We start from the raw sequence: 18,138 nt of genomic DNA, 5'->3' as shown, positions 1-18,138 counted from the left end.
GAGAGCTTTTCACATACATTGTGTGTTGAGTGGACACATGCCTGCTGCTTCCATGTCCCATTCTACAGGTGAAGAAGCAGGACTGAATGGGGAGGGAAAGTAGCCAGCTCTGAATAACAAAGTACTAAGATCAGACTGTCTGCATGACCTTGGCCTAACCCATTTTAGACAATGACAAGGGCAGAGACTGAATGTGGTACAATCTCCACTCTTGGAGGGCACAGTATAGATGTTCTTAGCAAAGTGTAGCAATAGACTTGCTGGTAACACCACCTCACAGGATAAAGTCTGTGAAAGTAAGGACAACAATGGCATAGGAGCCAAGAATTCACACAAAGCCTCACTGACAAAGGACAGGCACCAAAAGGGAAGAAAAGTTAAGCATGGCAACATTGGTAATTAAGAGGATGTTCCGTGCAAGACGCCAGTGTGGGTTCAAGCCTGTAATCCTAGCTCCTCAGGAGGCTTGAGATCTGAGGATCACGGTTCAAAGCCAGCCCAGGCAGGCAACTCCGTGACATTCTTATCTCCAATAAGCCACTGAGAAAACTGGAAGTGGTGCTGTGGCTCAAGTGGCAGAGCGTTAGCTTGAACTGAAGAGCTGAGGAACAGCACCCAGGCCCAGAGTTTATGCCCCACAACCAACAACAACAACAAAGAGGATGTTCAGGAGGTTCAGGAAGATAGTGACTTGAAGGATATAAAACAGACTGGCTCCTAGAAAACTGCTGAAAGCTGCAAATATTTTTCTGAAACATACCCTTCCATGGCAGGGCTACGAAATTATGATACAAAATTATCATATGGAGGGAATGCCAATACCAGAACTCAAGACCTCCCATCACTCTTCCTGGCTTATGGCTGGAACTCTACCACTTGGGCCACACCTCTAGTCCAGGCATTTGCTTGTTAATCGGACATGCAGTCTCTCAGCCTTTCCTGCCCAAGCTGATTCTGAACTCAATCCTCATCTCAGACTCCTGAGTAGCTGGGATTATAAGCGTGAGCCACTAGTACCTGGCTATCATACAATTATATTAAAAACCTGCCTAACAAAACCTAACAATGTTTTTTTTTAAATAAAAAAGACAAATATTCCTAATTTAGTTATACTTTTTCAAGTTGCAATCATCCCTTGTCTCTTTGTTATTTCTCACCTTGAGATCTACCACCACTGACTATCATTTTGTGAGGTATCCTGGAACCAATGATCTTTGGTTTAAGGGGCTCTAATGAACTTATATCCATTTTACTAGATCAAAAAAATATAATAAACTCCAATGCAGTCCTATTAAGAATTATCTTCTATAACATATTTAACCCAGGTAGAGAACCCAGAACTCCTCGAGCACTGAATGATGGACAAATTCAAGTAAACCACAAACCTTTGGGGAACTAGGTTTGGGGTCGCTGTCCACTCTGCTTCTGTCTTGGTCTAGAGGCCAGCCTAGGCGCGGGGAGAGGGAATCATCACCATTCTCACGGAGGGGGTTGACTGTATCATCAAGGGCAGAGCCCCGAGTCTCCACCACCAACTTCTGCTCCACAGCAGGATAATAGGCGCGGGGCTTCTGGTAGCAATGCTCACTAGTGATATAAGACTCTTCCACAGACCGGGGCAGGGGCTTTTCCACTGCCCCGTTCAAAGTTCTATAGCTTGGGGCTTCTTCCTTGCTCCTGGCGATGTGGATGTGTCTGGAATGAGCTTTTCCTTCCCCTGAATGCTGTTTCCAAGGCTGGCACCACAGCTGCAGATCAGGATGTTCCCTGCTTCTGTTGGGCAATAAAAATGGAAGGACTCTAGGGTAACTGGCACCATTACAAGGTTTCTCAATTCCCAAATGCTCTCCCAAGAGGGAGGGCAGCATCCCCCTAGGCCATTGGGACACACCACACCATTTTCTAAACAAGAGGAAGTATACATCTTTAGTCTCTTAGGAGAACACTTCCCAAGAATGTCCATTGCAGGCATACCATGCGTGGACTTAGTCACTGAGCAGCAGTGCTGTCTCCTCAACCAGACTCCTTCCCACTTCCTCCTCTGGAAACTGGAGTAGACATCTGTTTGCCACTCATACCAAGTTTTATAAAGATTAGAGGGGTAAGGAATGGGAATGTTAGCTGGTGCTCTTCAAATTAGTTATTAATACTTAATAAACAGTCACAATAATCCTAACAGTTTATATAAATATATAGTCTATATGTGGTTGAGATGGAAGCCAGGCAGTGTTATGTGCCTATAATCCCAACTACTCTGTAAACTAAGGCAGGAGGAAGATGCTCAAGTCCAGGTAACAGAACAAGACCTCATCTCAAAAAAAAAGAAAAAAGACTTCATGGTAAATTTTGTGTGATGTATATTTTACCTTAAAAACATACAATAGACACAAAAACAATTTATAAATGCATATCATGGTACTGATTGCATACATTTGTCAAAATTAAGTAAGCTCTTATATGTGTGTATGTGTGCATGCGTGCGTGAGCATGTATGCTCCCCTGCCAGTACTAGTTCAGGGGCGTGAACTCAGGATCTCGGCACTGTCCCTGAGCTTTTGTGTTCTACCACTTAAGCCACAGCTCCACTTCTGGCTTTTCTGTTGTTGAAGAGAAGAGTTTCACAGACTTTACTGCTCGGGCTTCAAACCACAATCCTAAGTGCCTGGCTTCAGTAGGCCCTTAAATAGGTGACCTCAATAAAGTCAATTCTTATCTTTTTTTCCTTTTTGGTGATATTGGTGTTTCAACTCAGAGCCTTACATTTGAGTAGCAGGTACTCTACCACTTGAGACATGCTTCAGGCCTTTTTGCTTTTTAAATTTATTTTTCAGATAAGGGCCAGCCTCCAACCATGATACTCCTACCTCTGCCTTCAGCCTAGCTAGGATTACAGGCATGAATCACCCCTGTACTGAGATGGGATCTCATTAACTTTTTGTCCATGCTGGCCTCAAACTGCAATGCCTCCAATCTCTACTTCTCAAGAAACTAGGATGAGCCACTAAGCCTGACATTAGTTCCTTTGAAAACGAAATGTTTAGTAGGGTACCCGGTAGCTCACGCCTGTAATCCTAGCTACTCAGGAGGCTGAGATCTAAGGATTGCAGTTCAAAGCCAGCTTGGGCAAGAAAAGTCTGTGAGACTCATTTCTGATAAACCACTAGAAACTGGAAGTGGTGCTGTGGCTTAAGTGGTAGAACACTAGCCTTGAGCTGAATAGCTCAGGAATAGCACCCAGGCCCAAAGTTCAAGCCCCATGACCTACCAAAAAAAAAAAAAAAGGAATAAAAAGAAAAAGAAATGTTTGTCATATAAAACTAAGGGCTTGGTTTTTTGTTCATTTGTTGTTTTTTGTGGTGCCTAGGAATCAAACCCAGGTCCTATCACATGCTAGATAAGTGGTCTACAATTGAGCTATATAATCAATAACAGAATATTTAGTAAAACTCTTAAACTTTTTGGTCTTTTGACTGGATTCTGTGGCTTCCCAATTTCTTTTTTTTGGGGGGGGGGAGGAGGGCCCGGTCGTGGGGCCTGAACTCTGGGCCTGGGCGCTGTCCCTCAGCTCTTCAGCTCCAGGCTAGCGCTTTACCCCTTGAGCCACAGCGTCACTTCCAGCTTTTTTTCTTTTTGTTTATGTGGTGCTAAGGAATCGAACCCAGGGCCTCAGGCATGCAAGGCAAGCGCTTTACCACTGAGCCACCTTCCCAGCCCTTCCCAATTTCTTACATCACCTATTTCACCCCACTTTCAACTTGACACCAAAGCAGACTCTTTCTTGCTACAAGTGCTGCACTTACTGCAAGATGCTCATCTTGAGCTGCAAGCCATGCAGAACCTCAATCACTCTTTGCACATCACCAAGAAGCTGGTGGGTGGCCACGATCTTCTTGGCATTCTGATGGGAATAATTCTCTTCTAGAAATGCCAGGCCTTGCATATGTCCCCTGCTCAACCACTCCTTGTCATACCAGTACTTGAAGCCAGGCCTCTGACCTAAAGCAGTGACAGAGAGAGAGTTAAACATGGCTGAAAACAAACAACAACAACAAAAAAAAAAAACATGCCACCTTGACGTCAGTGGGCTAATAACTCTTGTAATCTTAGCTACTTAGGAAACTGAAATCTGAAGATTGCAATTCAAAGCCAGCCTGGGCAGAAAATCCATGAGATTCTTTTTTTTGTTGTTTTTTTTTTGGGGGGGGGGGTCCGGTCGTGGGGCCTGAACTCTGGGCCTGGGCGCTGTCCCTCAGCTCTTCAGCTCAAGGCTAGCGCTCTACCACTTGAGCCACAGCGCCACTTCTGGCTTTTTTTCTCTTTGCTTATGTGGTGCTGAGGAATCGAACCCAGGGCCTCATGCATGCAAGGCAAGCGCTCTACCACTGAGCCACCTCCCCAGCCCATCCATGAGATTCTTATCTCCAATTAACCACCAGAAAATTGGAAGTAGCTGTGGCTGAAGTGGTAGAGTGTTAGGCTTGAGCTGAAGAGTTCAGGAACAGTGTCCAGGCCCAGAGTTCAAGCCCCAGGACCACCACCAACAACAAAAAAAAGCCATCTCATTGACACTACACAATCACTGTCTTCACTCAACCAATAAACATCTGCTTGGCATCTACTACTACGTGTTGGTAGTAAGGTAGTGAATAAGGTATACAATCTCATCTCCTGGAACACACCAGAGATGGAACAGGAGTCTGGATTAGCTCTTTAAATTTGAAACATATCCTTCCTTCCTCCATTTAAAACCTCCCACAACTTTCTACTACTTACAAAAGAAAACTTAAAGCCCAAACAAGGATTAGTGAGGCCTACACAACCCAACTTTCCTGCCTCCCTTTCCCCATCCTTAGAGTTTCTAGAGCGCACATGCACATGCATTTCCAAAGCTTGGTCTCTTTGCTGTAGTGTCTGAGCGCTATTACACTGGGTTTTGCATGGCTGGCTCCTCACCACTTCCTGAGAGAGACCTTTCACAACTCCCTTAGTTAAGAAAATCTTTTCAAGGACCCTAAGTCATTCCCTCTCTTCTTACTTCTCCACCCCTACCTACCATAGTCAGCATAGTTTTTTTGGTGTGTGTCAATCATGGGTCTTGAACTTAGGGCCTGGGTACTGTCCCTGAGCTCTTCTGCTCAGGGCTCTCTACCACTCTGAGCCACAGTGCCACTTCAAGTTTTCTGGTTAATTGGAGATAAGAGTCTCCTGCCTGGGCTGGCTTTAGATCTTTAGATTTCAGCCACCTGAGTACCTAGGATTACAGGCATGAGCCACCAGGGTCTAACAATTTTTTTTTTGGTGGGGGAGGAAGGAACTAGAACTGTATTTAAAACCAAAGGGCTTACACTTATTCGGCTTGCTTACTCTGCTGATCCTCTACCACTTGAGCCACCACACGAGCCCAAACTTTTTTCTGGTAACTCTGGAGATGGGAGTCTTAAGGACTTCTTTACCTGGGTTGTCCTCATACTGACATCCTCCAGATCTAAGCCTCCTGTTGCAGCTAGGCATGAACCATTAGCACCCAATGAAGTCTTGCTTATTTAGCTTGCTTTAACATCTATTTATTTCTGTCCTACTAACAGCCAGAATAGAAGCCATCTCCTTCAGGGCTGCAGCCCCAGAGCCTGGCAAAAAATGTTATGGATTGATTTATCAAATAAGTGAAAGAAGCTCTAACAACCTTTCTAGCTGTACCACCTACTACTTAACTAGAGGACCAAGCCTAATTCCTCCTTTGCACTTCTGCTTCCCATCTGTTACATGGTAGATGAAGACCTGGTTTCAGTGGTCCTGCTTATTATAAGACTCCTTAGAAAGGACTGATAACATAAACACAGGATTCAGCAGCATTTCCTACTCAAAAAGCCCAATGACTAGCTCCTAACCAATGAAGATATTATTCATCTGTTAGTAACTGTGAAACAAGTTATTCCTATGAAGTTCCTTGGGCCTTTTCTGGTTTTACTAAGGCACATGGCAAGAACACACATAGATTCTGTTTATATATATATATATATATATATATATATATATATATATATATATATATATATATATATATACCTTCAAGACATGAATCTGTTAGGTTAAATTTCCATGCCAGACAAGTACTTTATCACTGAGTTACATCCCCAACCCTGTTAAAGTTTGGCTCAAATCACAGCAGAGTCCAATAGTTACAAACACAGACCTTGTATTGATACCAGGGGCTCTATTCAAGGGAGAATATTCATGGCCTTGGTGATCAGGGTTACATAAGAAATTCAGAAAATGTGGGCTGGGAAGGTGGCTCAGTGGTAGAGCGCTTGCCTTGCATGCATGAGGCCCTGGGTTCGATTCCTCAGCACCACATAAGCAAGAAGAAAAAAGACAGAAGTGGCGCTGTGGCTCAAGTGGTAAAGCGGTAGCCTTGAGCTGAAGAGCTGAGGGACAGCGCCCAGACCCAGAGTTCAGGCCCCACGACCGGACAAAAAAAAAAAAAAAAAGAAATTCAGAAAATGTACAGGACTTGATGAAAATGGAACATATCATCTCTATTCTCTAGAGACAAAAGTAGAGAGAAAGACAGGGCAAAACCCATCTTTTTGTTTTGGAGGATTTCCCCCAGCCTCAGTACTGGGCACTGAACCAAGGGCTTTATACATGTTAGGCAAGTCCTCTAACATTTAAGCTATGCTCCCAGCTCCAAAAAGATCTTGAAAAGTTGCCCTTACAAAATCCTCAGGATTCCAGGGAAATGACAGGGACAATCACTATAGGCAGAAGTCATAGTAGCAAGATTCAGAGCAGTACTACCTGTTTATAAGAAAATTCGGGACAGGTGGCTCCCATCACCTGCCTAGCATTAGATGGTGGGGTCATCTTGGTTCAGTCAAATCCCTTCCAGGCCTGTGTTTGCTCACCTGTCTAATCACCTGACCACATTCTTCCCTTAGGATAAAAAGGCAAATGGAGACTGATTATTCTATGGACTAATCTAAGACAAGTTACAACAGAGGTCTTCAGGCTCAGAGGAGACCTGCTTGCTGAACAAAGAACCAAGATAGCTGAGTACCAGTGGCTCATGCCTGTAATCCTAGCTACTCAGGAGGCTGAGATCTGAGGATCACGGTTCAAAGGCAGCTCAGGCAGGAAAAATCTGTGAGACTATCTACAATTAACCACCAGAAAACCTGGAAGTAGTGCTGTGGCTCAAAATGACAGGGTGCTAGCTTTCAGCAAAAAGTTTAGAGACAACACCTAGATCCTGAGTTCAACAATAACAATAATAACAACAACAACAGAACCATAGTAGTCAGTCTTTGCTATATAACCAGCAGAATTTAGAGATTTGGCCCAGCCAACCAGTTTTAATGCCAGGTACTTTATGAAGTGATAAAGTCATTCGTATATGTGGCAAATGAATTTCTACAAGCAGAAACAGGAGTAGAAGCCCCACCAGACCCATCCTACAGGACCAAGTAGAATGATGAGCGAAGAGGTGGCCAGGTACAATGGAGTCAAGGATGAGAGAGAACTCAGGAGGTTAAAAAAAAAAAAAGAGGTCACTTATTTTGTAGAATGAAGACCACAGGAGTTTTGTTTTTCCTTCCAGAAAGAGGTACCTGAGAGCAACAGGTGACCCCTATATAGATCAATAAAGATACTATCCTGGATGGTGACAAGCACACCGCAATCACACCTTTGCCTTTCCTTTAAGGAGTATCCCTTCCAGTAGTGGTGATACAATGTGGTATGGATGCCACTACAGAAGATAGAACCATATGCCCATACTAATGAGCTCTTCAAGAAAAGGAACTGTGGGGATAAAGATAAAAATGGCTCCATCATACATTTGCCTAGCAAGCATAAAGCCCTAAGTTTGATCCTCAATACTGCAATAAAAAAAGGGGGGGGGGGCTGGGAAGGTGGCTCAGTGGTAAAGCGCTTGCCTGCATGCCTGAGGCCCTGGGTTCGATTCCTCAGCACCACATAAGCAGGAAGAAAAAAGCCAGAAGTGGCGCTGTGGCTCAAGTGGAAGAGCACTAGCCTTGAGCTGAAGAGCTGAGGGACAGTACCCAGGCCCAGAGTTCAGGCCCCAGGACCGGACCCCCCCCCACCCAAAAAAAAGGAAAAGATGTTCACTGCAGCAGCTTCTACAATATAGTGAGCAGCACAGAGATTATCAGGAACCTGAGCAAGGAAACATTCAAAAAGGAGTCAAAATTCTTTATAGAATTTTAGTCAGGCCGCGTTATAGTTCTACATTGTAGCACAACACTGTATTTATTATTAGCAATATCATACTGTGAATAAACAATATTTATTTAGATGGCATATTTGCTTATTCCTAAATTCTAGTTCAAGGCAGTCCTTCTCCTAGGTGAGTCTTTCCATACACATTTATTTTCCTGCTAAGTTCAAGAGAGCTGGCCACCAGGTAGGCTAGAGGAGCTGAAATCTAGTCAATACCAAAGAAATGTCTGGCCAGCTGTGCTTTTAAGAAAAAGACTACATACTGTTACCGTCCCTTACTCCAGAAAACTCTACCTGGAGGGTCTTGACAAACATAACAGGTATATTTCTCGGGCACATTTTCTTCCAGTAATCCCATGCAGACCCCATGTTGCCAACACTGGCATTCTTCACACTGTGAAAATTGAAGAGACAACAAAAGTTAAATTCAGAAGACATCCTCATCCAAAATAAGACCATTTGATGGAGGAGGTGAGGCAAAGAGGAGAAGAAGAATGAGCATGCCCTACTGACTTTCACCAAACAGAGCTATAATCACAGATCAGGAATACACTATTTAATATAGCCACCATTAGCTACATGAGGCTATACATTTAATACATTTCAGTGAACAAGTTTAAACATTCACTACCTCAATCCCATAAGCCACAGCTTAGGTGCATGATCACCACATAGGCTCATGGCTGGCCACTGTAACGACCAGCACAGATAAAGAACATTTAGATCAAATGAGCAGTGCTCATGTCAGATTATGACTGTTTTCACTCCATTTCTAAAGCTTTTATTTGCCTAATCACTCTATGTGGAATGAATGAAATTGTTCAATCCTCACCTAATTTGAAGAATCAAAAAAGTTGAGTTTGAGCCGGGTGCCAGTGGCTCACGCTACTCAGGAGGCTGAGATCTGTGGATCTGCCAGCCTTGGCAGGATCTCCATGAAACTCTTATCTCCAATAAACCACTAGAAAACCGGAAGTGGCACTGTGGCTTAAGCGGTTGAGCATTCACCTGGAACTGAAGAGCGCAGGGACAAAGCCCAGGCCCAGAGTTTAAGCCCCATGACCAACCAAAAAAAAAAAAAGTTGAGTTCCAGGGCTGGTGGCTCATGCCTACAATCCTAGCTACTTAGGAGATGAAGATCTGAGGATCACAGTTTGAAGCCAGCCTGGGCACGAAAGTCTGTCAAACTTTTATCTCCAATTATCCACCAAAAGAGACTCTTGTCTCCAATTAGCCACCAAAAGCCAGAATTAGAGCTGTGGCTTAAATGACAGAGCACTAGCCTTTAGCAATAAAGCTCAAAGACAGTGTCTAGGCCCTGAATTCAAGCCCAGGAACAGCATTTAAAAAAAAAAAAAAAAGGGATTCTACTTTCTAATATCCCATTACCTTTCTAGTCTCTACACTGAGAAAGGTCTGTGGTGAGAGTACTATAGAACATCAGAAATGGGTCATATTGGAAGATCAGTCCTACTAGGAGGGGCATTTATTGCCCACTCCAAACAGACAAGGGCCAAATCCAATTAGGTTACCAAGGCACAAACTGAGCATATACCCAGAGATTAACAAAGGGGCGCAGTCCCTGAACATTTCAGCTCAAGGCGAGCGCTCTACCACTTGAGCCAAAGGGCCACTTCTGGTTTTCTGTAGTTTATTGGACATAAGAGTCTATGTACTGGGCTGGGAAGGTGGCTCAGTGGTAGAGCGCTTGCCTTGCATGCCTGAGGCCCTGGGTTCAATTCCTCAGCACCACAAAAGCAAAAAGAAAAAAGCCGGAAGTGGCGCTGTGGCTCAAGTGGTAGAGCGCTAGCCTTGAGCTGAAGAGCTGAGGGACAGTGTCCGGGCCCAGAGTTCAGGCCCCAGGACCGGACCAAAAAAAAAAAGTCTATGGACTTTTCTGCCCGGGCTGGCTTTGAAGTCCAGTCCTCAGATCTCAGTCTCCTTGAGTAGCTAGGACTACAGGCATGAGCCATGGGCACCCAGCCTTTTAAAACAAACTTTAGTTGAAATGTCTACTAAAAAATCCTAGTAGTGAGACTAGGTATGTGGCTAGTGGTAGAATACTTGCCTAGGATTCATGAAGCCCTGGGTTGGTTTCCTCAGTATACATAAACAGATAAAGCCTGAAGTAGTGCTGTGGCTCAAGTGGCAGAGTATTAACCTTGAGCAAAAGAAGCTCAAGGACAGTGCCCAAACCCCAGGATTGGAGCTTATATATATTTCACACACACACACACACACACACACTCACACACACACACACACACACAGTTATCATGTTACATAACAATTTCCTAGTTGTATCTACAAAGCTTCAGGGGTTCTGCAAAAGTGGGATTTTTGTTTAAATGGGATTAGTTAAAAAAAAAACAAACTAAAATTACACACTTGAACACATTCCAAGCCAAATGGTAAGACAACAGAATCCAGCAACACAATTTTGTACTGGCAGACTAGCTCAGTGTTAAAATGTCCTGGAACAAAGTTTTTCCTTCTATTCCTAATTAATCAACATGACTACACAGCATGCTTTTTTATGAAAAGTCATCCAAAATGGGTACTGGTAGGGTACTGGTAGCTCATGTCTGCAATCCTAGGTACATGGAAGGTTAAGACCAGGACTGTAGTTTAAGCCCAGCTCAAAAAGAAAGTTCACGAGACCCTATGTCTATTAATAGCTAGGTGCTATGCACTTGTCATCTCAAGTACAACAGGAAACATAAACAGAAAAATCCCAGTCCAGGCTGGCCTGAGCAAAAAAGACCTTAATCAGCTATAGCCAGAGGACCCCCTAGCAAGTGCAAAATAACCCCAGTACCACACATACACAAAATTAAAAGGCACCCTGACAATGACTATGCACATTGAATGAAGCTGTACACAGGGTTCTGGCCTTGGGAGGCTGTGGTAAAAGAATGCTAACATTGAGCCTGCCTCAGGGGTATAATGAGAAGTTGTCTCAAAAACAGGGGCTGGGAAAGTGGCTCAGTGGTAGAGTGCTTGCCTTGCATGCATGAGGCCCTGAGTTCAATTCCTTAGCACCACATAAGTGGAAAAAGCCAGAAGTGGTGCTGTGGCTCAAGTGGTAGAGCGCTAGCCTTGTAGAGCTGAGGAACAGCACCCAGGCCCAGAGTTCAGGTCCCAGGACCGAAGGGGGGGGGGGTGGGAGAGAAGTAAAAACAGCTGGGTGTTAGTGGCTCATGCCTGTAATCCTAGCTACTCAGGAGGCTGAGATCTGAGGATCACAGTTCATGAAACTTTTATCTCTAATTAATTACAAAAAAGCTGAGTGGTGCTGTGGCTAAAGTAGTAGAACACTAGCCTTGAGCAAAAGGTAGCTCAGGGACAGCACCAGAGCCAGAGTTCAAGCTCTAGGACTGGCAAAATAAATAAATAAATAAATGAGCCCAGGCAGAAAAGCCCAATGAAACACCAGAAAGCCAGAAGTGGAGCTGTGGCTCAAAGTGGTAGAGCACTAATCTTGAGCAAAAAAGCTCAGTGCCAAGCCCCTGAATTCAAGCACCACGACTGACCAAAAAATAAGTAAAAACACATAAATAAAAACTGAAAATAAGCTACGAAGTGTCTGCCAGCCAAGTAAGAAAAGTCTAAGACTCTTATCTCCAATTATCCAGCAAAAAGCCAGGCTAGGTATAGCTCAAATGGGAGCGCACCAATTAAGTAAGCAACGTGAGCAAAGGTAAGTACTTGGTAAATAATGAAAAAATCAAGTGGGTTTGTTCACTTTGGTCCTGAAAACTTAAACTACAGTAAAGCCTTATGCTTCAAGAAATCAAAAGAAAGGAAATGGTTGAGTTATAAAAAGACAAATGCAAAAATAAAACACATAAGTCCAATGAATATTAAATGAAGACCAAAAGTGAATTTCAAAATTTGGCTGTACAGGCAGAAAAAAACAAACAAACAAAAAAAAACCAACAAAGTTCTAACAGAAAGCAAGCCAAGAAGCCTGGCCCTTTTTCTCACAATCTCCACAAATTAGGCAGACAACCTGGTGATGAGCAACTACCCCTTTACTGGGAACCATTATGACCCATCCACACAGCAACAGACATGGGCCCCAGACAGCCTTTTTACATGCAATGTGAATCTGCCCAGATATCCCAACCTCCATCAAAGCAGATGATCAGACCAACTATGGGCTTTTAGCCCAGAACAAGCCTCTTCCCACTCCCCAGAAGTGACTGTTCCTGAACACTAATATCCGACCTAAACAAGGCTGGAATTCCTGGCCAAGGAATTTAGGACTGAGATTCCAACCTTGCCTATCTATCCTTTTGAACACAAAATGTTAAAATAGGGAAGGTAGGAAGGGGCTGTGGATGACCATTTTGCACTTTGCAAGAAAGTAAGTAGGAAAAGAAAAAAAATACGAACAAACAAAGAACAAACTGGTTCCATCAGGAATCTGGAGATTAAGTTTTCAGAGACCAAACCCCTAACGATGGCATTTGATGCGTCTGAGCCTGGCTCTATACCTCCTCTGAGATTTAGGACCCAGTTTATTTTCTCACTAATGTTTGTAACTTAATCCCAACATAACCATGACCGACTTTAAAAAACAAAAACAAAGGCTAGGAATGTGGGAATGTAGAGTGCTTGCATAGCATACATGAAGCCCTGGGTTTAATTCCTCAGTATCACATAAACAGAAAAAGCCCAAAGTGGTGCTATTTGCTCAACTGGTAGAAGCACAGGAACAGCATGCAGGCCTGGAGTTCAAGCTCCAGGACAGGTATAAAAAAAAAAAAAGGCTGGGCACCAGTGGCTTACACCTGTAATCCTAGCTACTCAGGAGGCTGAAACCTGAGAATCATGGTTCAAAGCCAGCCAGAGAAGATTCTTATCACCTAATAAACTACTCAAAAAGCCAGAAGTGGCACTGTGGCTCAAATGGTAGAGTGCTCTCCTTAAGCAAAGAGAACCTCAGAGACAGCACCCAGCCCCAGAGTTCAAGCGCTAGGACTGGCAAAAAAACAAACAAAGACAAATTCAGATTTCCTGGCCATCTGGACAGCTACCCAAATCCCCAGTGTATCTCTGACACCCTCAAGTGTCACCAGACAGCAATCTAGTCACAGCAGTAGAAGGGGAGGATAAGCCAGTAATGGTCTCCCTAACTAGGTAAGGAGGTCTCACCGCACAAGCACAACCCAAAAAGGAAGATGGCAGAAATTTCAAGCAAATAACAGGAAATAAACAATTTATAAAACCACTCTCCATTTTTTCAGGCTACTGGGAAAATTTACCTCAATAAGACATGCGCCACCCCAAAGTTTGAGTCTCAGCTAATTCCTTACTAGGTAGCTACAGGCAAGGTCCCTCCTCTTTGGACTCCATCAGTCCTCAAGCTTTCTCTTATTCCATCAATGGGCTATTTATGGCAGCCTGGAATTCCCAGGAAGCTGAGACAAAAAACAAACTTGGTTGGCTGCTATTAGGAAGGTATGTTTGGGGCTTTCTAATGGGACTTGCCATTGTTATTGGTCTCAACATTTTCCCCAAGGACTAGTTTATGCTTTTTAGACCTATGTGGTAAAACCTCTATACACCTGAATCATGAAGTCATTTTCCTCCTGGACTTCACAGATGCAACGGACCACCTCAAAATCATAGTGGTCATCGACATCAAGCTCCTCATCTGGATTAGTGGTCACATCGACATCTTGGCCATACTCCTCGTCACTCCAAAGAAAACTCTCGGAAGAGGACTCACTCAAATTATCCTCCTCTGGAAGAAGGAAGACAACAGTCACAATTTTAAGTATAGCTATAAAATTCCTAAGAAGCCCAGACTATCCAGAAATGACCTTACAGATCCACTTCTGCAGAAACTTCCCAAGGGGCTAAAAATGGGAATGCTAGTTTGTTATTGGTAACAGTCTAAACTAAGCAAGCTCCCTGGCAATGAACTGAACTCCATTTTCCCAGGAGCATGAAGCCCAAGGTCAGTGGGCACTCAGGTCATAGCATTTACTGTCACAGGAGCTTCAACTTCCCATCTCCCTAACATGCTCTAAGACATTCTTCCCTATCTAGTCAGGACATGACTTTACAGTCATCTGTGTCCTTCCACAGCCATCTTTAACACTGCAGACAGGGGGAAAGAAGGAAGAAGATACCAGGGACAGTAGAATCACTAGGTCTTTGTACACCTCATTAGTTACAATCATAGCTACCTTTGCCACATGCGTATTCTGTCACAGACACTGGTCTAAGTACTATTTTCTACCAAATGATCAGTGATCAGCTTACCAGATGCCTTCAGTTTCCCTTTGTGGTTTCCAGATTCTGAGCCATGGAGCTGTGGGCTCATATGGACCCCAGACTTGTGTGAGGTCCCAGACTTGGTGACAGAAAATGCCTTTGGTGGAGAAGGGTCTTGGGAAGTATCACTGACCTCCTCACTGCAGGGGCATTCTGTAATGGTATAAGGAAGGAAGGAATGACCTCAGACATCATCGAAGGGTTCTGGAGTCGATGTCATTAAACCAACAAGCCTACTGTTCAAAAAGCTCAAAGGCTGGAGGACAATGTAACCACCCAGAGATGTTGAGGGCAGATGGGGACTCTTACTTGCAACTACCTGTGAGAATCTCAATTCCAAACACTTCCATCTCACCATCATCCCCTCCCCCTTTTCTGATAAGTTTTCTTTCCTAAGCCAAAAGCAATACTGAGAATAAAACATGAGGGCTGGGAAGGTGGCTCAGTGGTAGAGCGCTTGCCTTGCATGCATGAGGCCCTGGGTTCGATTCCTCAGCACCACATAAGCAAAAAGAAAAAAGCCAGAAGTGGCACTGTGGCTCAAGTGGTAGAGCACTAGCCTTGAGCTGAAGAGCTGAGGAACAGCGCCCAGGCCCAGAGTTCAGGCCCTACGACCGGACCCAAAAAAACAAAAAATAATAATAAAACATGATATATCTTTAACTTCCAGTGTTGAAACAGAGGCTCTCTTAAACATTTTTGTGGGGGTAGACACATTTTTTTGAAAATGTACCCTCTTTTAGGGGGATGTGTGTTTTAAGCTATATATGAAAACAGACATTCACCTGCACATCCCCTCCTTGATGTTTTCATATATACCACCCTCTGACAGGGAACACTGGACAATGTGGCAAATGAGAGGGCTTTTATAAATGCAGTAAGGCCTGTGAATGTCCTACCACATCATTCTCCTGCCAGGGTCTGTACTAGGCTGAATCTACAGCCCCTGGGTCCTTCCTCTTTAAGTGCAAGCTCAGAGGCCATTGGGAGAAGAAGACACTTTTCTAGCCATGGCAAGGAAACCCAAGTGGAATCCTCAAGGGCATTTACCAGGTTTGGTTTTCTTTTTCTTTTTCTTCTTCTTCTTTGGTTTCACTCTCACAAACTCTTTGAATTTTTTTTCTTTATTCTTTTCCTTGTCTTTTGCAGCTAGAATGAAACACATGACTAAGTGTTGGAATCATAATAATTTGTTTCCAGTGCTGTTTTCTTAAGTACTTAAGCAAGTCCAGGAGGAAGAGATAAAACAGGCGGCAAAGCTGAATTCTTGGCCTGGCTCTGCCTGGAAACACCTTCTTTGCACCCAAGGACTTGAATGGGTTGCCAGGGAGAGTCACTCCTCCATTACTCAGGTTGAAGATCCCTAAGCCTCTACAACACAACACAGAACTAAGATACTTACTTGGGGAACAGGCTGAGACCCGCTTCCTAGTCAGGTTCTCTTGGCTGGCCTTGTCAGAAGCTGAAGAGCCCCTTGTTTGAACATGCCTCTTCCCTGGGCTCTCCTCAGGTTCCAGGGGCTTCTCCATTCCATGGAAATATTTCATGTGATAGTGCAACAGCTTAGCTTTGCGAAAAAATTTTAAACAGTCTACAACCTTGCATCGAAACTTGTGGTCTAGGTCCACTGCTGGTGAGTTAGATGTGACATCTTCTGTTTTCTTAAGTGTATTTGGTGCTGAAAACAAACAAGATCCCTTGCAATTAGTCATTACAAAGGCAGTATTAGCATATAGCAAAGCAAAGTGCAAGAGCAACTTGTACCTAGCTTGAGACATCAAGCAGACTACTATTACCTCCACAAATTATTGTCTGAAAAAATGAATTCAACTTCTGGTAAACAACTATGATTTGTCTTTAGAAAGGCATTAACATGGTTTTATTTAAACAGCTTTAAGTTCTCAAGGTTTCACAGACTTCATGGGAGAACAAAAATGCAGAGATCTCAAGCTGGCACTTGCTACTCATGAGTTGGATAAAATTAATATTCACCATCATATGTATGGAGAGAACTAGAGAAAATGATGTAGGATGTAACTGTTACAAGTTTTAGTGTTGAATCCTTGTAATTTCACCATACACTACTGTTTTACCATACATGAAAGTACAGAAGTAAGGGAGGAAGGAGAAAAGGGAAAGAGAAAGGAAGGGAGGGAGGGAAGGAGGAGCTAACTGTTCAGAGAAGACTTCCTTTCACAATGCCCTCACCCTAACTTCTACAGTTATCTTTTAAATTTAAAGTCACACCTCTGCTGGTCCTGTGCCTTCTCCTTTTCATTCCTCCCTGGCTCAGGCAAGTCTTAAATTACATCCAGACTCAGCTTACTCCACATTCAGGAAGGCATCCAGATGGCCCTGGCTCTCAAGGAGTTCATGTCATCCACACCTAACACAAATGACTATCTGCTGCAATTCATCATGAGCATTGAGCATCTGTTCCTGGATCCTATTATGTGACACACCTCTAGCCAGAGGAAAAGAGCCACTCTCACTGTCTTCTTCAGAACCAAGATCCAGCATAGCTGGTATTCCTATCACAGTGATACCACAAGGCCCAATAGTTTTAATACCTCTTGACAAGTCATGTACCTTGCTATAACATGATAACAAATGTTTTTCAGATCTGAGGAGTAACTTTCTCAGCTTTGAAGCAACAAAAAGCAATCAAAGAGAAATACAAATGTGATTAAATATTTATAAGCCAGCCAAAGGCTTAGAATAGGAGAAAAAAAAAAAAGAAAAGAAAACTAAGCGACCAAATGTTCACAAGGACTGCATGCATAGCTCAAGCGGCAGACTGCCTGGGCTCTAGGTTCAAGCTCCAATACCACCCTCCACGCCTACCACCACACCCATCCTTATTATGTAACTCTCTTGTGGTTTTTGTTTTACTTTTTCTGAATTTCAAATGGTGTACAAGAGGGTTATAAGTTAACATGCCCATCTTAAGTGCCCAGTGCTGGGATTTGGGGTTTTGTTCTAGACAGATTTTGATATATCCCAAGCTAGCCTGGAACTTACTCTGTAGTCCAGACTGGCCTAGAACATACTATCCTCCTGCCTCAGTCTCCTGAGTGCTAAGATTAAATAATGACACTGAGTTACTTAATTCTAAGAATACCCACAGATTGGGAGAAGATCTTCATTAGCCATACAACAGACAAGGGTCTCATATCTAAAACATACTTAGAAGTCAAAAACTTAAATCCCTATGCTGGGAAGGTGGCTCAGTGGTAGAGCTCTTGCCTTGCATGCATGAGGCCCTAGGTTCGATTCCTCAGCACCACATAAACAAAAAGAAAAAAAGCTGGAAGTGACTGCTGTGGCTCAAGAGGTAGAGTGCTAGCCTTGAGCTGAAGAGCTGAGGGAAAGCACCCAGGCCCAGAGTTCAGGCCCCACAACCGGACCCAAAAAACAAAAAAAAACTTAAATCCCCAATAACAAATCCTCAAGGAAACAACCTCCTGATTAATAAGTGGGCTAAAGACTTAAAGAGAGACTTCTCTGAAGAGGAAATAAGGATGGCCAATAGACACATGAAGAAATGCTCAACTTCTCTAGCCATAAAAGAAATGCAAATCAAAACAACATTGAGATTCCACCTCACCCCAG

At 43.5% G+C, this 18,138-nt stretch overlaps 1 protein-coding gene across 2 annotated transcripts in view; it reads right to left on the bottom strand.

Annotated features, from left to right (window-relative positions):
- Phf20 (PHD finger protein 20) overlaps nt 1–18,138 on the bottom strand; it is a 113,159-nt gene that overhangs the window by 8,497 nt on the left and 86,524 nt on the right. Inside the window, exons 10-16 of one of the 2 annotated variants that reach the window (XM_013010920.1) lie at nt 15,929–16,204; nt 15,577–15,675; nt 14,515–14,679; nt 13,812–13,990; nt 8,533–8,632; nt 3,801–3,996; nt 1,386–1,773 (exon numbers count right to left, since the gene is read on the bottom strand). In XM_013010920.1, the coding sequence (XP_012866374.1) occupies nt 1,386–1,773; nt 3,801–3,996; nt 8,533–8,632; nt 13,812–13,990; nt 14,515–14,679; nt 15,577–15,675; nt 15,929–16,204 (1,403 nt within the window). The remainder of the gene's footprint in view (nt 1–1,385; nt 1,774–3,800; nt 3,997–8,532; nt 8,633–13,811; nt 13,991–14,514; nt 14,680–15,576; nt 15,676–15,928; nt 16,205–18,138) is intronic. The other variant, XM_013010921.1, reaches the window with a different exon arrangement.

Source organism: Dipodomys ordii, unplaced genomic scaffold, assembly GCF_000151885.1.
Source record: "Dipodomys ordii isolate 6190 unplaced genomic scaffold, Dord_2.0 Scaffold13, whole genome shotgun sequence".
Taxonomy (NCBI): domain Eukaryota; kingdom Metazoa; phylum Chordata; class Mammalia; order Rodentia; family Heteromyidae; genus Dipodomys; species Dipodomys ordii.
This window is presented reverse-complemented; position numbering and strand designations above follow the sequence as displayed.